This window comes from Neomonachus schauinslandi, chromosome 11 (assembly GCF_002201575.2).
Source record: "Neomonachus schauinslandi chromosome 11, ASM220157v2, whole genome shotgun sequence".
NCBI classification, from domain to species: domain Eukaryota; kingdom Metazoa; phylum Chordata; class Mammalia; order Carnivora; family Phocidae; genus Neomonachus; species Neomonachus schauinslandi.
Window position 1 is genome coordinate 7,686,642 of NC_058413.1, and position 24,718 is coordinate 7,711,359.

At 56.9% G+C, this 24,718-nt stretch overlaps 1 protein-coding gene across 1 annotated transcript in view; it reads left to right on the forward strand.

Moving 5' to 3' along the window:
- Positions 1–24,718, forward strand: part of NRXN2 (neurexin 2) — a 97,779-nt gene that overhangs the window by 32,495 nt on the left and 40,566 nt on the right. Inside the window, 10 exon segments of the mRNA XM_021685004.1 lie at positions 6,451–6,612; positions 7,380–7,818; positions 11,585–11,971; positions 12,153–12,356; positions 18,038–18,064; positions 19,589–19,708; positions 20,059–20,440; positions 21,073–21,263; positions 22,852–23,025; positions 23,368–23,487. Of these exon segments, the coding sequence (XP_021540679.1) occupies positions 6,451–6,612; positions 7,380–7,818; positions 11,585–11,971; positions 12,153–12,356; positions 18,038–18,064; positions 19,589–19,708; positions 20,059–20,440; positions 21,073–21,263; positions 22,852–23,025; positions 23,368–23,487 (2,206 nt within the window).

The following is a 24,718-nucleotide window of genomic DNA, read 5'->3' on the forward strand; positions in this document are numbered from 1 at the left end:
CATCGCCTATTAATAATGCAGAGTGATTGAGCACCAGGCTGGGGACCCCGCAGATGGACGTGTCTGCTCCCGTGGGGCCCGCGCTGCTTGGGGCAGCTGCCTGGCCTTCCCAGCCTTCCTGACCTGTGAGGCTGCCTGGCTGGCCATGAGGGAAGCTTGCTAGCTGGGCTCCCAGTCAGAGTGGCTCCCCGACCTCCCCAGGGGCTCCACCTGTCAGGCTGTGTCTGGCCTGGCCTGATGCTTCCACGGGCCGTGTTTCCCTTCACCCACAGACCCGTGGTGGTCCTGTCCTCTGCCCTGTGCCCGAGGCAGTGCCCACAGCCGCAGTCATCCCAGCCCTTCCCCATCCAAGACCTCCTCTGGTCACTCCCAGTCACCCTGGCATTCTCGTAGAGCCAAGCGGTGGTCCCGGCGCCATGCCACCCACAGGCTCTGCTCTCCAGCGGCTGCTTCTAGAAGTTAGCTTCTGTCCACCCCTCCAGCCAGGCCAGGGGCTGGGCATTTGGAACTCTTTCTTTGCAGAGCCTCCCTGGACAGCCAACCTGTGACTTTGGGGACAGAAAGGAGGCAAGATAAACCCATGTGGCACACCCCAAACACCAGGGCAAAACCATCTGAGAATAAGGACTCCGTAGACCTTCCTTCTGGTCTTGGTTCAGTTAAAAATTGACCACATGGGCTTGGGCCAAAGCTCAGTTTCCTCATCTACTGAACAGCTGATAATATACATTGGCTATTTCATGAGGTCAGTGTGAAGATCAAGCAGGGTAATGGAAGGGAAAGCGTCTGTACTCTGTAAAGGAAATTATAATTTTATTCATCTTTATAACATATTAACTGATTATCTATCTCAGTGTTTCCAGGGTGACGATGTTTTGTAAAGAAGTGATTCCCTTCCCATAGCAAACCCTGGAGAATACAGCATCTCTGGCCCCACAGGAGATCCTATTACCATCCCTTCTTAGGAATCAGTCTCAAAATAACTGCATGAAACCCCAGAATGCCTCAGGAATTGGCCTGGGGAGGAGGAGGAAAGATGGAGGAACATGGTTAAGTTGGTTAAGAGGCAAACAGCCTTGTCTGGTTTCAGCCCTGGCAAGGAACGTTCCTGCTAAATTCTACGTTTTTAAAGTCTACGGTGTGAGCATCACTGCTTGATGATCAGGGCTGATTGCCTCCTGGTGGCCTGAGGAGCTTCATAAACCCTCGAAAACCTGTCCCTGGGGATCAGCCTTTTCAGGGGAAGACTAGACTCAGAGCATGGGGCCCCAAAAGAGACAGGGTTCACCCTGTTGTTACTCCCAGGCATTCCTCAGCCCCAGTTCCAGTTGGCTTTGAATTTATTTTTACTAACTCATTTTTATAAGGTCTCTTTTCTTGTTATTGGAGCGCTTCTCCTTGGGGGAGAGGGTGGATACAGACCAAAAAGGCCAGTATGTTGAGAGGTTTGGGTCAGGTGTGGTCAGGATGATGGAAGTTTTCTTGTAAAAATAATAATAGTTTTCTTGTAATAATAATAATAATCAAAGACACATACTGGGGTCTCTGATCCTTTTAAATAGCTCTCACATCCTGCATATAATTTAAACTTGACAAATGCCTAGGTTGAGGCATCAGGCAGAGACTGTTGTCAGTTAACCGAAGGGGAAACTGAGGCCCAGCGACAGCTGTGGGGGGCACATAGCAGTTATGGAGGGTCTGGTGCCTTCACTTCTGTTATCTCAGTCGATCCACATCATGAGCCTGAAGTATGAGTGATGGAGGTAGTTACACCCCTTTTACAGATGAGAGGCAGAGATTGTTCTGGAAAATGGGAAAGGCGAGAGGAACTCACGGTTTCTGACCTGAAGTCTTTCCCCTCTAGCCCCAAACTTTATCAAATCCAGACATCAGGAGTTGCTGTAGGGCTATAACTGCTGGCCAAATCACTTTCCTGGGAATCTTTTCAACCTGATTCTCCTTTTAGCTTCTCCCTGCCCCAAACAGATGGCTGAACTTGAGCAGGTAGCAGGCCTGCACGACCTCCCTCAGCCATCCTGTCTTCATGCCCTACTCCTCCCACTTAATCTTTTTTTTTTTTAAGATTTTATTTATTTATTTGACAGAGAGAGACACAGTGAGAGAGGGAGCACAAGCAGGGGGAGTGGGAGAGGCAGAAGCAGGCTTCCCGCAGAGCAGGGAGCCCAATGTGGGGCTCGATCCCAGGACCCTGGGATCATGACCTGAGCCGAAGACAGGTGCTTAACAACTGAGCCACCCAGGCGCCCCCACCCCACTTAATCTTAAGGGGAGGCCCGGGCCTTCTTCCTAAACTAGTTGTTCTTAACCACCTTTGGCTTCTGGAACCCTTTGAGAATTTGATGACAGTAATGGACAAATGAGACAATTTTGCATATAATGTGGATGGCCTTCAAAATCCCAGAAACCCATCTAGCCCATCCACAAGTCCAAAACATCGGCCCTCCATCTTATTCTCCCCTGAATAAGTCCCCCTCCCAAGGAGGTCAGTGACCCTGTGATCCTAGCAGGCAGCTGGGAAAGGCGCTGGATGGTGCCAGAGGGGCTTTCCCTCTTCCTCAGCCTTTCTTCCTGGGTCAGGACAGGCATGGAGTGTTCCTCTGGGGACAGGTATGGCCAGGACCTGGTTTCACATCCCACCAGCCTGCCTGCGAGCAGACAGGCAGAGCAGAGCGGAAGAGAGGTGGGCCCAGCGGGGAGGGTTGAGACCCCGCCCAGGTCAGAGGCTGCCTCTTGCAGCCACCTCCAGCCACACTCCATGCTCCTGGGGTGTGGAGGGAGGCTGGGCTCCCGTGTCTTCGGTGCTTCACCCCTTCTTCCCCAGCTGCTCATGGCTGTTCCAGGGCAGAGCTATGGCTCATTCCCGTTGGCGTCCTCAGTCCTCACTCAGGGCCCTGGCAGTCTGGGTTGATGTGTTGGTGTGGGTTGGGTGCCGAGTGTCTGCTGTGTCTTGGGTGCTAGCCATGGTCCTGGTGACCGAAAGGAGGATGCTTGGAAATGAGCTGGTCAGGACTTCTCCCGCTGCCTCCAGCAGGATGTGGTGTGTGAGCAGGTGTGTCTGGGTCAGTGATTAGTAGTGAATGGGTGGTGGGAACGAGTGTCTGAGTCACCCTCTGGTGAGGAAGATCTGAGCCTCGTGTCCCTTCCCTTTCTTTCTCAACCCATAAATGTCTCTGTCCTAGCGGTGGCTCCTCTCTCCTCCTCCGTTGGAAGGAAGCTTCTCCTTCTTGCACCCACAGCTTCCTCGCCTCCATCTCTGCTCTTCCCCATCTCCCCTGACCCCGCATGCCCTCTCACCTGCGGCTGCCTCTCTCTCTCCTCTCCTGCTGGGCCTGGCTCCCAACCCTGGCCCTCTAACCTGCATGTGTCCCAGCTGCAGAGGCTGTTCTGTCGCACGGCCCCCCTGCCCTCCTCCCCCGCCGGCCCCACCCCTTCCAGAAGCTGCGCGGGGAGGGGGGGTTGGGGGACAGGGGCATCACGAACCCCTGGGGTGGAGGGGGACGGGGGAATTACGCCCCTGTTTCCTGCTTTTACTAACGAACCCGCCATTTTTGTGTCTGGACTTTGATTTGTCTGAGGGAACAGTCGGGTTTTACTAATCTCCGTCATCTCCCTCCTTGCCTTCCCCAGAGACTGTCCTCCATTCCCCCTACTCTTGGCTTCCTTTCCACCTAGTGCCCGTCTCCCTCTTTCTCCTTCTACTTCCTCCACCCCCAGGCTGACCCCCCCTTCCTCCGTGCACCTCCGTATGTCACCCTGTCTCCTGCGACCCTCTCCCTCAGCCCCTGGGCCAGGACTGCTCTAAAAAATAGTTGTGAATTTGGGGGACAGATAGGAGGGTGATTAAGGCAGCCCTTCTCCAAAAGGGGCACCACATGGCAGGGATTTGCATAAAGCCGTAGAGGGCAAGGTCAGATTCGCGCCCAGTCTGAAGGGGAATTGAGGAGGGTGCTCCCCACAGGTCAGGTCCTTCTAACTCTAGAATGGCAAAGGCAGATGAGCTCACTGCATGGACTGGGCCAAAGAGAGCCCATAGGATGAGGAAAATAGCCATAGCTGGTGCCCTGGCTGCTGGGGCCGAGGAGGGAGGACACAGCTGAGTGGCTTAGGGGGGCTGGAAGGCTGAGGAGGCCAGGGAAGCCTCTTCCTGAGGAACTTGGGGGCCAGTGGGGCCCTCCCCCTGCACAGAAGCAAGGGCACCTGATTAGAGCAGTCTCAGAGGATGGAGGCTCTGTCCACTCAAGGCTCCTGAGGTGTTGGGCTTATAGATGGGACACAGGCAGGGAGAGCCCAGTGTTTCTCTGGGTCACGAGGTGACCTGATGTTCGCCTTTAATGACCATGATGTGTCCCTGGATTGTGCTGGGATTAATGTGGTTACAGGGACATGTCAGGCCAGATACCTACCCTTCAGGAGCTGACCGTCTAGCTGGGGTGACCAGACACAGGCTCAGGAACTAATTCGTGGCCTATTTCCAGGTCTCGGTGTGGCATCAAGAGTGGAGGTGCAGGGTGGGACAGAGCTGAATTTGCCGTAGGGAGACCCCTTCACCTGCCACCCCTCCCTGTCCTGTCCCACCCCTTCACCCCAGTCCCCTTCTTCCCTTTCCCCAGCCCCCCTTCTGCCCATCCTAATCTTGTATGCATGTTTTTGTGACTAATACTTTGATACTTCCCTTTCCCACCCCAATCCCTACTTCCCAGCCTTAGGTGGGTTGAGGGAAGAAATAAACAATAATGACCAGCCCTCCCCTCAAAATAAGACTCAAAAGCCAAACTGCCCCCTCCCACATAGACCTTCTGTCCTTGAACCTAGTCCCCCCAGCACAAGGTTTGATGGTTCCCAGGAGGGGGCCCCTTCAGCCCTCATTCTGCTCAGCTCTACCCCCACTCACTATGAGTGAGGAGGACTTGAGGGCCCTGTGGGGGAAGCTCCCCTTGCCTCGTTGTGCGCATGTTCTTTCGGAGTTCCTAACATCCTCTTCCCACCCCATGACAATGGAACCCTGGAGACCAGGCTCAGGAAGATGGCTGGTGGCATGTGCGTGTGGGCCGGTGTGGGTGGGGACATCACAGGATGTGACTGGAAGGCCCAAATCTCCAGACTGTGCCTGAAAAGAGGGTCCTGAAGCATTCTTTGGGGACTGGGAAGTGGGGGTGAGCTGTGGTCTGCGGAAGCACAGTGTTGGGTTCACTGTGAGCCAGCTTCCTGATGGCTCCTGTAGGAGCCTGCCTGCTCTTCCCAGGTGACCATCCTAAGCCACAGCTTCCCTACAGTGGGGCGCTCATGGTCCCGAAGCCCTTGGTTCTTCCCCCACAGTCTTGCTGGGTCTCTGGAGCCCTTGCGGGCTGCTCCTATGGCTAAACTTTTCAGGGGCCAGGTGGGCATTTGTCTGGGGAGGGGGTAGACAGACAGTTCCTTGCATCTGTCACTCCTCCCCAAGGTCACTTCTGCCTTCCCCTGGTCACTGCTGAGCCCCTGTCCTCTCCTTGGAACATCGGGTACTCCCCCCCTCCTTACCCACGTTGCTTTCTTAGCTGACTTTTCAGCCCAGGGTTAAGGTATCGTGAGGTTAGCCCACACCCCCTGTTCCCTAACCTGAATAATGATGGCGGTGTTAGTAGGGAAGACAACGAAGAAAAGAAGGCAGGCTGATAAATAAAGGGCTACCCTCACTTTGGGAGACAAGAGAACCACCGGCATACAGAGGGACCTGGGGAATAAAGAGACAGACTCAGGAAGAAGGCAAGGACCAGTGGGAACCCTTGATGTTAGGGTGGTGGTGGTGGGAATCAGCCCCGGGGGGGGCGTTCTGTGTCCCCCAGGAAGTTCCAATGCTCCCCAGTAGTATCTGAGTTCCTGTTCCGCATGCCCTCGCTATCTCCCATTTCCCTGTTGGTCTCAGATTGAGAGGACTCCTTAGTGCCCTGAAGGGACAGCCTCAGGTGAGGCAAAGCCACCAAGATCCAAGGAGAACTGGTATTCTCTACCTCCTTTATGAGAGATGCTCTGAAATCACATGAGGGTCCAGAAAGCACCTCAAGAGGAGGGAAGTGAGGATGCCATTTGCATCCCCCCATAATGGGGCCTTGTCCTGAGGTCGTTACTCCTGTTTGGAGCCATTTCCAGGAACTGCTTCTTGCTGTTCTTCCTGGTGAGCCCTCCAAGTACCCTTCAGGCCTCTGCCTGCTGAGTTGGGGGCTGTGGGGCAGGACTTAGCCCACCCTGAAACCATCAAATCTTGTGCTACCTCCTTTCCTGCCTTCCCTCTCTCCCCCCCACTGTTCCTCTTCCAAGACAAGCAGACATAAAAATGGGGGGTCCCCCTCCCCCTGGCCCCCTGGCCCCTCCCTTGCCCAGCCCGTGGCTTTTCCCAGGGAGTTGATGCCGGTTGTCTCCTTGTCTCTCCCCCTCCCTCCCTGGGCTGGGCAGGTGACCATCTCAGTGGACGGGATCCTGACCACCACAGGCTACACGCAGGAGGATTACACCATGCTGGGCTCGGATGACTTCTTCTACATTGGGGGCAGTCCCAACACGGCTGACCTGCCGGGCTCACCCGTCAGCAACAACTTTATGGGCTGCCTCAAGGACGTGAGTAAGGCTAGGAAGGGTCTGGGGTCAGCCAGGAAACCCTTTGGTCCATGTCTTCAGTGTGATTTAGTCTGAGCTGGCCAACGACCTGGTTCCTCTGTTCCTTTCAAGGTGCAGGGAGACCTCCCCTCTTCAAAACCTAAGCCCCATTGATTTCATCAAGAAGCTTCTCTCTCATTTCCTTGAGCCTCCGAAGTCCCCCATCCTCTCTAGGACCCTCGAGGACCCTCGAGGGCGGCAGTGGTGCAGAGGAAAGAATGTTGGATGTGCAGACTAAAGACCTGTGTTTGGTCCTGGCTCTTCCACCCACTAGCTCTGTGACCCTGGCCAAGTCTGTCGGCCTGTCTAATTCTTAGTTTCCTCATCTGGAAAATGAGTAGTCAGTACCTACTTCTCAAGGTGGGTGTGAGGGGCGGACAAGAGGGTAAATAAAAATACTTTGTCAGTTGGAAGATGTCCACTAGATATGAGCAGTGATTCTCTTGCCATTATTATGAACCCCGATTCAGCAGGTACTGAGGGCCGCCCTGCTAGGCTGGGCCAGAGGACAGAGCACAGACCATAAGTGGGGCAAGGGAAGTGTTTGTTCACAGCCTCTGTGCATGAAGTTCTAGAACAGAGGTCCAAGCCAGCGATCCAGTGGCACTGAGCAGGCCCCCCACCCCCCTTGGCAGGGTCCCATGGTGGCTTCTGCTGCTGCTGGGCAGGAGTGGCCAGGCCCTGAGCTGCTTTTGCTTCTTCATGCCTGACCCCACCCCTCCCTGCAGGTGGTCTATAAGAATAATGACTTCAAGCTGGAACTATCCCGCCTGGCAAAGGAAGGGGACCCCAAGATGAAGCTGCAGGGGGACCTGTCATTCCGCTGTGAGGATGTGGCTGCCCTCGACCCCGTGACCTTTGAGAGTCCTGAGGCTTTCGTGGCACTGCCCCGCTGGAGTGCCAAACGCACTGGCTCCATCTCCCTGGACTTCCGCACCACTGAGCCCAACGGGCTCCTGCTCTTTAGCCAGGGCCGGCGGGCTGGGGCCGGGGCCGGCAGCCACAGCTCTGCCCAGCGGGCTGACTACTTTGCCATGGAGCTGTTGGACGGCTACCTCTACCTCCTGCTGGACATGGGCTCTGGGGGCATCAAGCTGCGGGCGTCTAGCCGCAAGGTCAACGACGGCGAGTGGTGCCACGTGGACTTCCAAAGGGACGGGCGCAAAGGTCAGGAGGCCTGGGGGTTGGGGGGCCCCTTCCACCCTCCCCCTGCCTGACTTCCTTTCCAGCCCCCTCCCACTCTCCTCCTGGCCTCTCCCCCATCTGTTCTAGGCCCCTCCCACTCTCCTCCTGGCCCCTCCCCATCCTTTCCAGGCCCCTCCCACTCCTCCTGGCCCCTCCCCCATCCTTTCTAGGACCCCCACGCTCCTCCTGGCCCCTCTCTATCCTTTCCAGGCCCCTCCCACTCTCCTCCTGGCCCCTCCCCATCATTTCCAGGCCCCTCCCACTCACCTCCTGGCCCCTCCCCATCCTTTCCAGGTCCCTCCCACTGCTGTCCTTCCCTTCCTTCCATCCTGTCAGCCCCTTCATTGCCCCTCCTGTCATGGCACATTGACAAGAGGAGCGTAGTGTTCGGAGTCAGCAGAGCTGGCTTCACACCTCAGCTCTCCCACTTACCATGTGTGCGACTTTAGGCCCTTACTCAGCCCGTTGAAGCCCGGTTTCATTATCTATAAAAGGAACCATTGCACTGGGGTCCTTGAGAGGAGAAAATAAGAGAATATCTGTAAAAGCATAGCACAGTGCCTAACACAGAGTAGATATCCCATTCTCCTTTAAACAAACAAAAATCTTCCCAACCCTGCCTCCCTTCTAGCTAGGTCCACGCGACTTTCTTTTATTAACTCACTTAACAAGTACTTACAGAGTACCTACTGTGTGCCAGGTGCTGTCCAAGGTGCTGGATTAGGGCTGGTGCTGGGTTAGGGATGGTGGTGGACGAAAGAGTCTTCACTGTTACGGAGCTTGTGCTCTGGTGGGGGGGGACACAGGAGTACCTGACACTCTCACCTGGTGAGGTTTCTAGCACAATAAAACAGCAGGGCAGAGAGTGCTCGGGCCAGGCAGGTGCTATTTCTTGAAACTTCTGTTGCTTCCAACCACCCTTTCCTCTACTCTTCCTTTTTGGTCTTCTTTGCCCATCCTCTTCTTTTCTGCCCAATTCTCTCTTCGTTCTTCTCCATTTGTTGACCACGAGAGAATGAATTGATGTAAAGGAGAACTGACACATTATCCAATGTAAGCACTTACCAACATCAGCTAAATTGTTGTGCCCCCCCCCCCAGTTGTCACTGCATCAGGCCTTCGAGACTGGGTGGAGGGGCTGTTTCCCCCCACACACAGGGAGGAAGGAGGCACTATGGCTCCCAGAAACATCCGCCTCTTGTGGCTGGCTGTTTATTCCCTTCTCTTCCCCAGAGAAATATCCCCGTCCCCAGGCTTTACAGTACATGGGTTCATCCCTTGGTTTTGTCTCATGATGGCACCTGGGGGTCTTCACAGAGCACTCACTGCCTCCCAGGGTTTCCCCATAGGTGACTAGTGACTCTCTAGGTTGGAAGTCTGCTCAGGCCTTGTAGAGAACCCCAGGGCCTTCTGCTGCTCTCTCCCTTCATGCAGTGGTCTCGTTAGCCTCCCACAGATCTCCAGAGCCCACACACCAGGTCTGGCTGGTCCTTGGGTCACTGTTTGACCAGCTCTGGCCATTTCTGATGTCCCAAGTTCATTTGTGCACTTAATCCCAGACTTGGGGCAGTCATCCCAACAAAGCTCTCCTTGACTTTTTCCATGTTTTTTTTTTTTTAGTTGTGTTAAATCACACATAACATTACCATTTTAACCATTTTTAAAGTGCACAGTTTGCTGGCATTAAGGACCTTCACACTGTTGTACAACTATTACCACCATACACCTCCAGAACTTTTCGTCTTCCTAAGCTGAAACTCTGTCCCCATGAAACACTAACTCCCTGTTCCCCTCCTCCAGCCCCTGGCAGCCACCATCCTACTTTCTCTTTCTATGGATTGACTACCCTAGGGACCTCCTGTAAATGGAATCATATAATAATTGTCCTTTTGGGTCTGGCTGATTTCACTGAATGTGTTTTCAAGTTCATCCATGTTGTAGCAGCTGTCAGCATTTCCTTCCTTTTTATGGCTGAATAATATTCCATTGTATGTAAATACCACCACCTTTTGTTTGTCCATTTATCCGTCAATGGACACTTGGGTTGTTCCATTTCCCTGTTTTGGAGCAAGGATCTGGAGCAAGGCCTGTACTCACTTTAATTTCCTTTTGTTGACTCTCCATTGTACATTCTTTCCCCATCTCTTCCTTTCCCTCCCTCTTCCTTCTCCCCCATTTGGTTCATTTACTGAGAGTCCAGCTGGGCAGCGTCCATGTCCAGGAGGCCCCACAGCAGGTGGGTAGAGCAGGCATCTGGGGAATATGCTACCAACAGGGATATGGGTGATCAGAGGACCATATAGCGGGGCCTGGTCAGGGAGTGGGTTTTAGCAGCGAGACCCTGGGACATCTGACACCTTGTCAGGAGAGACAAGCTAGGGCCATGTTATTAAAATGGGACACAGGGGAGTGACGTCTCTGGCTTAGGAAAGGTTTTGAGCAGAGGAGAACGTGCTCCAGATTAGGAGTCCCATCCATAGAAGAGGCCCTAATTCTGCTTCTTGAATTTGACACCCTGTACTCATGCTTTGATCTCCTACTGCACCCCCTACGCTGTCCAAGATCTCTGCCCAGTCAGGCTAATGTAGACCAAACCCTCCTTACCTCTCTTTAACCCTGTGGAGATAGGCAGACTTTTTTTTTTTTAATATTATTTATTTATGAGAGAGAGAGAGAAAGCAAGTGCATTAGTGGATGGGTTGGGGGGGTGGGAGGGAGGGGCAGAGGCAGAGGGAGAAGCAGACTCCTCGCTGAGCAGGGAGCCTGACACAGGGCTTGATCCCAGGACCCTGGGATCGTGACCTGAGCCAAAGGCAGACACTTAACTGACTGAGCCACCCAGGCGCCCAAAGACTTTTTTTTTCCCCTTAAGAATTCTTGAGAAAGGACAGAAGAAGGAAAAAGTATAGAAAAAAATGTAAACAGAATAGTTTCTAATGTATAGGCTTCTGCTTCTTAAAGATCTCAGTAAAGGTTTTGAAGCTCCCACTTGATCCCAAATCTTTTTTCTAAGATAACCAGCCTTTCCTTCTAAAGAAGTCTTATGACTCAGGAGCTCTGTGCCTGGCCACCCCTCTCCTGACTGTCACCCTGTGTCGGGCTCTGGGAGCGGATCTGCCTGCCCATCTTGCCCACCAGGCAGAGGGTTGGACCAGCAGGCTCTGGATGGCACTCTGCCTCTGCTCCTTACCCTCTGGGGTGCTTTGGGCAGGTTCCCCAGTCTCCCTAAGCCTCACCTGCCGCTTCAGAATGGGATCATAAAGGGCTATTTTCATAGGGTTACCTTGAGACCCTGACATAAGAGAAGTGCCGAGTGCCTGACACACAGTCATAAAAGTTCAGTAAATGTTAGTAGGAAGAAAACACTTTGGATTCAAACCTTTCAGCCTCCTTAGGGTTCTCTGCCTCTGGTTTCTGGTCTAAGGCACTGGCCGGAGAGATGACCCATGAGTGATCCAGCCCTTTGGGGCATGTCCAGCTGCTGTGCATCCCCTGAGGACTCACTCAGGTGCAGAGGGAAGAGTGTGGACAGAGGCCCACCACACACCACAGCTGGGCTGGGGCTGGCTCACCTGAGCTCCTGAACTTGAAATCTTTGTCAAGTAGTATCAGCAGCTGCAAATAAGGCTGAGCTTCTGGCCCAGGGCTGCTGTAGGGTGTGGGGTGGGTGGTCAGGGGTCCCTTTCTGGCCCATGTTGACTCTCAATCCTGCCTTCGTCCCTGAGGCCCACTCTCCCTTGATCCTTAGGCTCCATCTCGGTGAACAGCCGCAGCACACCGTTCTTGGCCACCGGGGAGAGTGAGATTCTGGACCTGGAGAGCGAGCTGTACCTGGGTGGTCTCCCTGAGGGAGGACGGGTGGACCTGCCTCTGCCCCCGGAGGTGTGGACGGCGGCGCTCCGGGCTGGCTACGTGGGCTGTGTGCGGGACCTCTTCATCGATGGGCGCAGCCGAGACCTTCGGGGCCTGGCCGAGGCTCAGGGGGCGGTGGGCGTCGCCCCCTTCTGCTCCCGGGAGACACTGAAGCAGTGTGCCTCTGCCCCCTGTCGCAACGGGGGCGTCTGTCGAGAGGGCTGGAACCGCTTCGTCTGTGACTGCATCGGGACCGGCTTTCTGGGGCGGGTCTGTGAGAGAGGTGAGGCTGGTTTTTATTCCGGGTGTCTCCGCTGCCCATCTTTGGGCCCTTTCCTCCTCAGGGTGCCCCTCACAGGCCACCCCTGAGCCTGTCATCCTTGTAACGATCCTCTTGGTCTTCTCTCTCCCTCCAATGGCCTTCACCTGTACCTCGATTTCCTCTCCCCCCACTTCTGGGGCAGAGGCCACGGTCCTGAGCTATGATGGCTCCATGTACATGAAGATCATGCTGCCGAATGCCATGCACACGGAGGCGGAGGATGTGTCTCTGCGCTTCATGTCCCAGCGGGCCTACGGGCTAATGATGGCCACCACCTCCAGGGAGTCCGCCGACACCCTGCGCCTTGAGCTGGATGGGGGCCAGATGAAGCTCACGGTCAACCTCGGTAACCACCCCGCCCTGTGTTCTGGTCCCTTCCCTGTCCTAGCCTCTGACCACACCCCCTCTGTCTGGAGAAGCTGGTGGTGGCGCCACCGAGAGTGGGAAATGGGGAGGTGCCAACCCTGGGTCAGCGCCCCTGAGAGCTCCGTCTCTAGCAAGGATGCACGGTGTAGGGGATGCCCCATGTTTGGCAGCACTGGGTATGGGGTGCCCCCAGCATGGCCGTGCCATCCATCCCAGTGTGTCTCGGTGTGACAGCTGCTCTCCCGGTACACTCATTTGGGTTTGGTCGCGCCTGTCCTGCATCCACACGTAACAACATAGCTCCTTCTTGGTTGTCGGCTCATCCACTTACTCTTTCACTGGTTCATTCATTTGGGAAGGACTCACAGATGCCTGGCGGTGCTAAGCCTGAGCTCAGCGCAGCTCGTCTGGAGATGAGGAAGACCTGACCCTGCACATAGCCACTCTCACCTGCTCTGAGTTTAAAGAGCCATGTCTGTGTGCATAGGTACACAGATGACGCTGGACAACTCAGGACATGTCTTCCCTTGTCTCCTTTCACGCTTGAGTCCCATAGCTGCCCTGTGAAGCCACAAGATCACCTGCTGGGCTTTGCTTTGCCTGTTTTATAGATTGTGAAATTCACATACCGACTCATCCAACATCACAAAGCCAGCAGTGGTTGGGGAAGGAGCCCAGACTCAAACGCAGGTCATTTGCCCTAAAGTACAGTGTTTTCCCATTGCCTCTAACAGACTGGGGAGTGGAGGGCATCAGGAACCCTCACCATCAGATGGCTTGCCATCTCTGCTCCTGCCCAGAGCATACATCACCGGGCCATCCCCAGGGTGTCTGTGCGGATGGGACCATCAGGCCTGTTGGGGCAGGAAGAAAGCAGCAGGTGCACTCATTCAGCTCATATTTATGGGACACTTTGTAAGCGCCAGTGTCTTCTGCCTCTGGACTATAACAGCAGCGAAGACGAGGATCCCGCCTTGGTGGGGCTTTCAGTCAGGGGAACACTGGAAGTTGGAGGTCCTGAGCCATCCAGGCTGGGCTCATGACTGTCCGTTTCATACTAGCCTCGCTAAACACATAGAAGTATAGCACCCAAGGGCCTGCCATGTAGGAAGATTCAGGCCACGAGGCTCACTTGTTGTGTCCTGGGCAGGAAGAGAAGTAGAATTCTTCTGAGCAGATTAGGAGTCTCAACTGGAGAGAACACAGAGCTTTGAGCTTTTAAATCTTGATCTGCAGTTTCACCCTAACTTTGGTCTCTAGGCCATTTGTGGGACAGACTGTGGCCTTTTGGGGACCCATTGCCTCATTAATAAATTTATATGATGTCTTTCCCTTTCCCCTTTTGGCCAGTTGGTCTTTGTCCTCCCAGGACAAGGATTTGCTGAACAGGGCGGGGGCTGGAGGCAGGGAGATGTGTAGGTGGCTGGGGCCATAGAGTTGGGGAACATGAGGGCTCTGTGAAGCTCTGCTTTGGGCCATAATTACAGCCCACAGAGTCGGTGCTGGGTGTCAGTGCTGCAGGGGGGAAAGTGGGAAGGGAGACCCCCTTTGGCCAATGTCTCATGGTCTGTACAACACCCCTGGTCCCTCTGAAATGGTCACGGGAGGAAGGCACCAGCCCAGGACCCCATGAGTGGCCCTGTGCTTCCTCAGACATTCCTGGTCTGTGTACCCAGACCCAGTGTGACATACTCCTTCGCCCTGGGAGGTGTGTGTTCTCCGCACAGTAGCACATGGTTCTGTGTGCTGGGGAGTGATACAGTAGGGAACGTCTCTGGCCTTCTGTTTGCAGGGAAGGCAGATGCTTCTTCCTCACCTGGGCTGTCTTAGGTGCTTGGGGAAGAAGCTTGGGTTCCTTTAGATTAGACAGGAGGCGGTGTCCTCAGCCAGGAAAATGCTCTCTGGTGGGTCCTCAAGACCTTTCACCCTTAGGATCTACCCTCTCCTTCCCATCGGCATGCTTTTCTGTCTGTGCTGGGTAAGTCATTACCCTCTGCTGGGCCTCTGTTTTATCTGTAAAATGAAGTTAAGGATCCTCGCTCTGTTTACCTTCTATGGTGGTTTTGAGGCTCAGATGGAATAACGGGAATGAAGGCATTACACAGATGCAGGACACATATGTAGGGACTCACCCAGCCTTCTCTAAGGAAAATCTTACTGGGGTAAGGACCTAAGCTTCAAACCAGGCCTGGAGGCTTGCTTCCACACTGCATGACCCAGTCTGACTCCTGCTTCCCCAACCTGCTTGCTACCCAGGGCCTGTGGGGCCTCACAGGCGGGGAACACCACCAAGGCTGGTCCTGGGCTGGACTTAACTGCTGGGGACCAGAGAGAAGCCTGAGAAGCCTTGCTCTCTGGCCTCGAGGTCTCATCTTGTAGGGAAGGCAGGCAGCTCTGCAACCTGTCAGATGCTCGGTGGAAGGATGCAGACTTGATGCTGGGTCCTAAAGAGGAAAGTGAGGCTGCCGGTGGTCACTTGGTGGGACAACTGGGAGGAGGCTCTCAGTGCCAGCTTCAGAAGGTGGGGCGTTTGCCGGGCCAGGAAGGGCCAACCAGGAGCCGCTGCGTCTTTCTGGGCAGAGGATGCTAGAGACACTGGACTGTGCCTCCTGTCCTGTCCCTTGGCCTGCAGACACTGAGCAAGTACCCTAAGCTCTGCTGTCTGCAGCCTCTGAGCAGGTGGTTAATTTCTGTCCCCAGAGAACACTAGAGTCCCCTGGATTCATCACCCTGTTCCACTGTGACCTGTGTTCCTGGGTCCTTTTGCCCTTGGTATGGCCTCTTGGGCCATTGCCCAGCCTGGCCCATCCCTGTTGCCCTCCATCAGGCGTGCCCCTGAAGACCCAGCTGTCCATGAGGCTGATATGAAGGGCACATTGTAATAGGAGAATCTACAAGCTGGAGATACCCTTAGAAGTTACGTCCTCCAGCCAGCATGCCCCATCCCCGCCCCGGCCCATGTGTGAGTTACCCGTTAGTTCCTCCATCTCTGCTCAGCTGCCCATGTCAGGAGCTCCCCACCTCTGATGGCCACTCTAATCATTGGGTCTTTTTTCCTTCGTGTCAACCGCCCCTTCTGAAGTTCCCACTTGTGGACCTATTTCTGCCCTCTCAGGCCATACAGAGTAAGCCTAACTCGTTCTTGTCGTAAACCAGGCTGAATACACATTATGTTCCAAAGCCTGTTAACCCCCGAGGCCATGGAAGGGTGCTTCGTTCCCATTGGGGGGGGGGGGTTGGGGGCTGTCAGTGGTTCTCAAACTCCTCCCATAGCCTGGGCTGCCGGGGAGATTGCTCCGAACAAGAACTGCAGACTGCCACTCTTTCATGTCACTTCTGAGATGAGCTTCTGGCCAGTGGGCTCCTGAGGCTTCTTGCATAGGAGCCTTGGGCCTACCATCTCCCATCTGTGGGATCTGTGTGGTCTGGGTGGGGCAGGGGATCAGGTGGGGCGTAGATGGAAAGCCTAGGTTCTTTACCCTGGGTTCCTTAACATGCAGGTGACCTTTCCCACCTGTTTCCTCACACACTCATCCCCTCGTCCTGGTCTCTATGTCCAGCCAGGACCTTGGTGGGTCTGCGCAGACCTGTCACTTCCATTCCTTCCCAGAACCTGAGGCGCAGGTCACTAGCTAACAAGTCGCTAGCCAGTGCTGCCTGAGCTGGCTCCGGGCGGGTGGGTGCCCGGAGGGCTGGTGCCCTCTCTCACCCCCACTTTCTGCCTGCCTCCGGGATGGTGCTGGCTCCTTCCCGCAGTACCCGTCTTCACAGGGTGTTTGCTGTCCTCAAACCCCACTGGAGCGGGGCTTCTGAGGGTGGGTCCTTGCAGGGGGTGGACCTGGAGCCAACACCTCTTCTCTGGACAGATGGACCTCCATTCCTGGCACTCCCCTGCTGGGGAGGGGAAGAACTGAGCTTTTCCCAACAGGGGATCGGCCTGCCCTTCCAGCCCCTTTTTTCTTTTTTGGACCCTTCATTGGTGAAGGCTCTGCTGGCCCAAAGAGAGCCCCCGTGACCCGACTGCAGGCCTGGCACCCTCCCACCCTCACCCCGACATTCTTCCCCTCCTTCCCTCAGCTCCCCCTTCCTTCCTCTTTTCTCTCTGCACCCTCTCGACCTCTTCTCACTGGGCCTCTGACTTTCCCCTGAATCTGCTCCTTGGCCTTCCTCTGCTTCCTCTTCCCTCCCTTGGTGCCAGGCAGTGGCTCAGGGTCCCGGCTGCTCCCCCCACTCTTCTGTTGTGGTTGACAACGCGTGGAGCTCAGCCGTACTGCCCGAGGGGCCCATGCCCCCAGAGCCACAGGGGAACCTGTTCACCTCCACTGCAGGAACCTTCAGGGGCCCAAGGGATGCCAGATGCCCCCACCTTTGTTTCCTGGGCATAGGGCTGTGGGTAGAGCCTGCTCTGGGAGGAGCCATAGAATGCCAGGATATTGCTGGAAACTGCCCCTTTTCTGAAAGACAAGGGCCCGCCTGCTGAACCCCTCTTTCTTGTTCTCAGCTCACAGGGAGGAAAGCTGAGGCTCAGAGAAAAGCCATTTGCCCACAGCCACATAATGAGATTAGGACCCAGCTCCTCTGCCTCAGGGTGTAGGACTTCTGCAGCCCCAGGCTGTCTGGGTCCGATGGCATGGTGCAGGTGTCCAAAGGGCCCTAATTCCCAACTTCGTAGAACCCTAGTGTCCGTTCCCTCTGTAAGGCTGGCTGACTAACACGGTGTGGATAATGTGTCCCATCGAGGTGGGGTGGGGTTGCCCAAGGCCCTGGGGCCCTGGGCTGCAGTTCTGTGTAGATAGCGTGCTTTCTGGCCACATGGGGCCCACTGACCCTGGAGTCATAGGATAGCAGTGCTGGGGCTGGAGCAGGGACAGGAGACTTAGCCTATGGTGCCTGCCTGTCCCTGACTCGCTGGGTGTCCTCTGGAATCATACTTTGGGGGCCTTGGTATCCCCATTTGTGAGGCCCTGGCCCCTCCCTTGGAGAACAGATCGATGCTAGTTGCTCTTCAGGGTGAAAGATCACTCCAGTCCCCAGTGGCAGCCTGGCATCCTCCGTGTTAGGAAGGGTAGAAGGAAGGTTCCTGGAGGGGTGGTGCTGGCCCCCTGGGACTTTGGGAGGTGGATGGCCTCGGGAAGGGAGTCCTGGGGCAGACCCCTCCATTTAGCTCAGAGCCCAGGGGGCATGGGGAGTGACGTGTCACAACTTGGGCTCTGAGCAGGGAGTCTTCCCAGAGCAGGGGATGCAGGGATTCTGGCCCTCCCCATCCATCTCCCTCCCGGAGATGTGGAGATGTGGGGTTGGTCAAGCCCGCAGCCCCACTATGATCCCCTGTACGACTGGGATTCCCAAGGTGCCCATCTCCCTCAGACATGAGAGGCCTGGGCCCCTCTAAGGGAGACGCAAGCCCTCTTTCCATCACCTGACTGCCCTGCCTCCCAGCTCTGGGGAGGGTTGGAGCCCTCTTGGGGGCAGGAGGGACAGGGGTCCAACTGAGGAAGGGGAGAGGGCACCTGGGCACGCGTGGTCCCCGGAAAGTGGTCCCGGGGGAACCCCCGCCCGCAGACACCCCTGCCTGTGAAGGATGTAAAAAACAAAAAAACAAAAAACTTGTTTTGCCTTTTTGTCTCCCCTCCCCCTCTGCCCGCCCCATGGCCCCCCCAGACTGCCTGCGCGTCGGCTGCGCACCCAGTAAGTGGCTTCCCTCTTCTTCTGCAGAGCCCCCAGGGGCCTGGGATGCTGGACGCTGGGATCTGGGGAGGGATAGCGGGGGCTAGCTTGTGTGGGAGTTGGGCAGTGGGTGTGGGGAGGGGAGCAGGCATGAGGGTGGGTGGGGGTGGGGTGGCTGTGGAGGGCAGAACGGGCCCAGTGACGCTGAACCAGGAAGAGTTGGTGGAGGACCGTGGGTCAGCATGCTCCCTAGGTCTGAGCAAAGGAAGGCCAGGAAGCCTTGTCATCTCAAGTCCTCAGGAGGGCGGGGCAAAGCCTTGGTGGCACCTCCCACAGGAAGGCCCACCGCCCTACAGCCAGAAGAAGCCGGAGAGGAGTGGGGACATTCCACTGCATCTCCAGAGGTGGCCACAAGGGGGAGGGTGAGGCACGCAAGAAAGAAGATGAGGGTGGGGGAACAGGGTCAGGGCTTCAAAGTTCAGCCCTCCACAGTTCCTGTGGCGGGTGGGGGCTGAGTTCCTGCCAAGTTTGGGGTGCATTCAGAGGGGACAGGGAGGCTCTCGGCTGGGGTGAGAGGGAGAGCAGGTGTGGACATTTCTGAGCATCCCAGTGTGCTGGGCTCAATGTTCCGTCTCTGAGAGAGTGTTTCTGCATGGTGTGCCCTGATGTCACGCAAGAGAGCCCAGGAGCACGGCAGACGCCTGCAGAGGGGCTGTGTGTGCTCAGCGTGTCTCTGTGGGTGTTTGGTCCCTGTGTGCGCATGCCTGGTGAGCCCGGTCCCCTCTGGCCTGAGCCCTGGGGGGCCCGGTGGTGATCTGGGTGTGCAACGCGGTGTAGCATCATTCTACAGAAAAATATATTTCATCCTAGACTTGGGATCAGATAATCCTGGTCTTGAATAAATGGTCATGATTCCTAAGAAAGTTTCCCCTCTCTGGCCATGTTGGCTGCGCTGTGTGTGTGGTCGCATGTCCAGATGTGTGGAGTTAACCAGCTGTGTACAGAAGGGTCCCACGGGGCCCCTCCGGAGATGGGGGAGCTGCGTGTCTCTATGAAGGTTTCACTGCCAGCAACGAAGCTGTGGGTGCAGACTCACACGTGGGGGCATGGTAATGCTCTGTATTTTTGAAAATTATAGGTCTATGCCTATATGCTGGGAATCTCACTGCTGGCTACACACACTGACATTGAAGTTCCTTAGAAGACTTGGAAAGAAAATATTGGTTGTAGGTATGAGTGTCTGTGTGCAGGGCCTCGGGGCACCAGTCTAGAGGCACCTTTCCCATCAGACTCTATTCCAATGATGCCCTTGGCAGTCGCACAAAGTGGCAGTACTGTTATCTGGAGTTGTGACGGGATGTGGAACCACCGTGCGAGCGTGTGTCCTTGTGCGTGTGGGTGCGTGGCACGGCTGAAGAGGTGCGGCAAGCTGTGTGTGCGCACCTGTGTGCGCGGGGGTGAGACTCTGTGCGCGCTCGGGGCGGCACAGGAAGCCATATGCGGGCGCGTGGGAGCACCGTGCTCACTCCCCCCTTGGTGCCACAGGTAAAGGCCCTGAGACGCTCTTTGCGGGCCACAAGCTCAACGACAACGAGTGGCACACGGTGAGGGTGGTGCGGCGTGGCAAGAGTTTGCAGCTGTCTGTGGACAATGTCACCGTCGAGGGTAAGTGCTCTGAGACCAGGGAGTGGATACATCTCCAGCGGCCTGTGGATGGCTCTCTTCTTGGTGACAACTTCCTGGGCCTCCCTCCCTGGGGCAGCATTCTGGCAAGCTACGGCTGCCATTTTTCCCCGAGGAGTGGCATATTAGGGGGTGCTCCTTGCAGGCGGCATGGCCCCGGATGCCCGTGAGCGCTGGACCAGTGAGTCGGCCGGCTCCTCCAAGGCCCAGCTGCCGGCACCCCTCCCCCCGAGGCCCTTGTGTGGAAGGGAGGCTCCTGGGAGACCCAAGGCCCAGCCCCGGAAATGCTCCCCCAGTCTGCCCACCTCATCTCTGTGTCTGGCCCCGAGCAGGACAGATGGCAGGAGCCCATACGCGGCTGGAGTTCCACAACATCGAGACGGGCATCATGACGGAGCGACGCTTCATCTCCGTGGTGCCCTCCAACTTCATCGGGCACCTGAGTGGGCTGGTGTTCAACGGCCAGCCCTACATGGACCAGTGTAAGGACGGTGACATCACCTACTGCGAGCTCAACGCTCGCTTCGGCCTACGGGCCATTGTGGCCGATCCGGTCACCTTCAAGAGTCGCAGCAGCTACCTGGCGCTCGCCACGCTCCAAGCCTACGCTTCCATGCACCTCTTCTTCCAGTTCAAGACCACAGCCCCTGATGGGCTTCTCCTGTTCAACTCGGGCAACGGCAATGACTTCATTGTCATCGAGCTGGTCAAGGGGTGAGGTGCTGGGCCCGGCACCACTGGCGAGGAAGGGGTCCTCTTCCCCTGCTGACCACGACCCGGACCCCAGCCGCTGGCTGAGATATCCAGTCCCCTTGAACCACAGCTCAAGGTTCAGGTCCCCAGCCACCAGCCGAGATGGAAAAGCAGCACCCCCTTCTTCCACCCTGGTGACTCCCCAGTTACGGCCTCGCCAGGATTCTCCCAGTTATAGCTGTCTTCCGTTCACTGTCTGGGCTCGGGCAGGGCCTTTCTACAGGCAGAAGGCAGGGCCCGGCCCTTGTGGCCTCTCTTGCCTGAGAGGACCCCACCCTAGAGCAGCTCTGTCCTGCCCCCGCCCCCAGAGGGCCCTGCTGTCCCCACAAACCTCTCCCCAGACCAGCTCGTCTTCTGAGGCTGTCTCAGGAGCCGGCTCCTCTGTGGCCCTCCATCCCCACGTTCTCTCCATGATGGGACTTCACACCAGAGTCCTCTTGCCATTGGGCTGGGTCCCTCCACTCTGAGGTCTCCCTCTCTATCCCTTTGTCCCGTGGTACCTGGAACCCCTTGCGAACCATAGCTCCTCCTTACCCTGCCCTCCCAGCTTTGCCCCCGCCTTGACCCAGTGTCTCCTCCCTACTGTGGGACAGGTACATCCACTACGTGTTTGACCTGGGGAATGGCCCATCCTTGATGAAGGGGAACTCAGACAAACCAGTCAATGACAACCAGTGGCACAACGTGGTGGTGTCCAGGGACCCAGGAAATGTGCACACGCTCAAGATTGACTCCCGCACAGTCACGCAGCACTCCAATGGCGCCCGAAACCTCGATCTCAAAGGTGGGGCCTGGGGCCTGTGGAGAAGGCCTGGCCTAACCCAGACCCCCCTCGGCCGCAGCAAGCTCTCCCCCGGCCCTGGGATCCTCTCTCTCCACTGCCACTGTGGTTTCCACCTCATTCCCATTCTCTGCTGTGTCCAGCCTGATGTTTTCTGTTCAGCTCTCCCGTGAGGCTGCCCTCAACACAGGAAGCCTGGCCACAAGATGTGCCTCGCGGGGAGCTTGGCGGCCTCGCTCCGGAGCTAGGAGTAGGCAGCCCAGGGCTGCTGAAGGCCTCTTGGGCCTCCAAGCCGGAGAAGCCTGCCTTGGCTGAGGGCTGGAAAGAGAATGGGGAGCTCAGCGCCCCGGCAGGTGCCTCCCCCAGGTGGGCTGGAAGGGGGCAGTTGATAAGGGGAGGAGGGAGTAACAGTTGTGGGCTCCCTGTCTGCTGCCCTACTTTGGGCATTGGCTGGGCTGACTCGGGAGGTTCTTTTGGACCCAGGCTTCTCTGTAGGGTCTGTGTCACACCAGGGTCACGCGTTCCCCAGGGTCTCTGGGGAAGCTCTCGAAGTCACCAACGCCTGCCCTCAGAATGGGTGCTTGAGAGAGGAGGGAAGGAGCCTAAAGCCCGGGCGTTGGACCAAGAGTGAAGATGAGCCCTGCAGCTTCTCCAGAGCCCACTGGGGCAGCATGAGCTGCCTCCTCCACTGGCCCCAGGCAGGCCTCAGCCCCATGGGGACCTCTGCGTGTCAGTGTGACTCAGACTGTCTGGATTTGGGGAGGGTCCTCAGAGACCCTCTTGAATTCACCCCCCTCTTGGAGAGGGGAAAATGGGAGCTTCAGAGGCCAGTGAGCCGGAGGCAGGGTTGGAGCTAGAAGCTGGCTGGGTCTGGTGCCGGCAGAGTGCTGCCAGTCCCCCCAGCTCCCAGAAGGGGGCAGTGTGTCACAGAGAATCTGGGGCGGCAAACCCGAGGGGGGTCTGGGCTCCTCTCTGTTTCGAGGAGCCAGTGGCCAAGACTGTCTTGCCGAAGCTCTGTGATGGGCTGGCCAAGATCTCCAGGGAGTTGGGTGTGACGTGGCCAGGCAGCGGGGCGTGGGGTCAAGTGTCCCTGAGGAGAACTGCTTTCTGGAGTCGCCCAGAGTCCCCAGGCCCAGCCCCAGCTGTCGGGGAAAGGGAGCTGGGTTAGAGCACCCGGGAGGGAAGTGAGAGCTGGCTGGGAGAGGCCTGAAGAAGCTCTGGGAACAGGGAGAAGGGAAGGAGTGGGAGGGGCCCAGGGAGGGCCTCACGTCTCTGAAAGGCCCTGATTACAGGCCGGAACTGGAATCAGATGTGTGGGAGAGTGCATGGAACCCGTTCTTCCAGCTGCTCCCCACCCCCACCCCAAGCAAGACCGCCCTGGGCATCTGGGCTTCTCTGGGAGGGGAGCAGACAGATGGCAAAGTGCAGAAGGAAGGAGGAAGAGGTGGGGGTGGGTCGTGGGATCTCTGTATGGAAACTGGAGCCTGGGAGGGGATGCTGCAGGCTGGGAGGACTTGTCACCCAGAGGCTGGTGTCCTGGGAGGGGACCGGGGACCAGGATGCCGAGGTTTTGACCCCCCCCCCTTTACAGGGGAGTTGTACATCGGTGGTCTGAGCAAGAACATGTTCAGCAACCTGCCCAAGCTGGTGGCCTCCCGGGATGGCTTTCAGGGCTGCCTGGCCTCGGTGGACCTCAACGGACGCCTCCCAGACCTCATCGCTGACGCCCTGCACCGCATCGGGCAGGTGGAGAGGGGCTGCGACGGTGAGTGGAGGGTGGAGGAGTTAGGGGTGACTACAGGCTGCAGGAGGGCCAAGCTGCAGGGGTGCATCGGGGCGGCTCTGGGGCAGGGGTGCAGAGGGTGAAGGGTCGTTTGCCCTTCCTGTTGCCTCTTACCCTGGTCCCTTATCATAGTTCAAGGCCCAGCCTAGCAGTCCCTGAGCACCCGTCCACTCCCCGCCCCCCATGCCCCTGTCAGGATTTGGCCCTTCCAATCTGGCAGGGTTGAGAGCAGGACCTCCCGCCTGGCTCTGAAGCTTCCACACCTCCTGGGGAGGGAAGGGGCTTGGCTGAGCGGGGGGTGTTCCTTCCTCCTGCCTCTTCCAGGCCCCAGCACCACCTGCACCGAAGAGTCCTGTGCCAACCAGGGCGTTTGCCTGCAGCAGTGGGACGGCTTCACCTGTGACTGCACCATGACTTCCTATGGAGGCCCTGTCTGCAACGACCGTGAGTGCCCGGGGAGGGGGGTTCCTGGCCCATGCCCAGCTATGGGGACTTTCTGGGAGGAGGGGGGAGTCTCCGAGAGCCATGCTGCTTGCTTCCTTCTTATCCCTTCCTGCCATGAGAGCCAAGGGAGCTGCTGGCTACGGTCCACTCTGGAGTCTTTTCTTTTGGGCCCGTGCAGGATTGCTGCTGCTGAGTCCCTGGGGCGATCTGTTGACAGATGGCCTCCTCTCCTCGGTCGGAGCTGGTTGGACACTGCTCCCTTCACCTATAACCAAAGGCATCAGCCTCTGTTGCTATCCCCGTGAGATTTGGGTGATAGTCTTCCGTGTCTTATTTGTAGCTCCACATACATGCTATGGTGCAGGATAGGGGGCAGGCGTTGACCTGCACCCCCTTTCCTCTGGTGCCCTCTGAAGCGTGCAGTGGAAGTCTCTTATTTCTTGCCCAGAGTGGGCCCACTCCCAAGGGGCAGGCTCAGGAGGTTCCCGGAAGGCCAGGCCTAGCTAGCTTCCCTAGACCCCAGCTGTGCAGGTCCCTTATCCCCCCGCCTCCTGGAAAATCTCTGCAAGTTGTCCCTTGGGGCCACAAGGACACTCCTCCATGTCCTTGTCTGGTTCTTCTCCTCCCCGTCTGGGCATCTGTCTGCCAACTTGCATGTTGTTTGAGGCCCCTCCCTGGAGAGCGCAGGGTGAGCAGCCGTCTCCACTCCCTCGTGGTTGGTGGCCAGCAGCTGGTGAGAGCTTGGGGCAGGCAGTGGGGAGAGGTGACCTCCTATCTGAGGGGGGCTGTGGCGTTTCTCTTGGATGATTGGGCTGGGGCAGCAGCTGGGGAGAGGGCAGCCTTCTCAGGCATCACCTGAATGGTCTTCCTTGGAGTAGCCCTGCTGAGAGACTAGGGATGTGACAAGTCAGAGGCCTGCAGAAAGACACACATACACACACACACACGCACACGCACACATACACACACACACACACACCACGACGCAGCACTGGGCTTCATTTTACAAAGATGGAAACTGAGGCCCGGAGGGGTGGGTGGATTTCTGGGGGGGTAGTTAATAGTAGATCTGGGCTAAGAACTGGGGTCGCTGCCTTTGCCTCCTTGACAGACCTTGGAGCCTTCGTCATCTGGGCCTGAGTCCTGAGTTTCTTACTGGATAAACCTGCCTGTTTGGGGGCTTGGGCTCTTGGCAGGCCTTGGTTTTTTCCTTCTCCTCTGGAAGTATGTC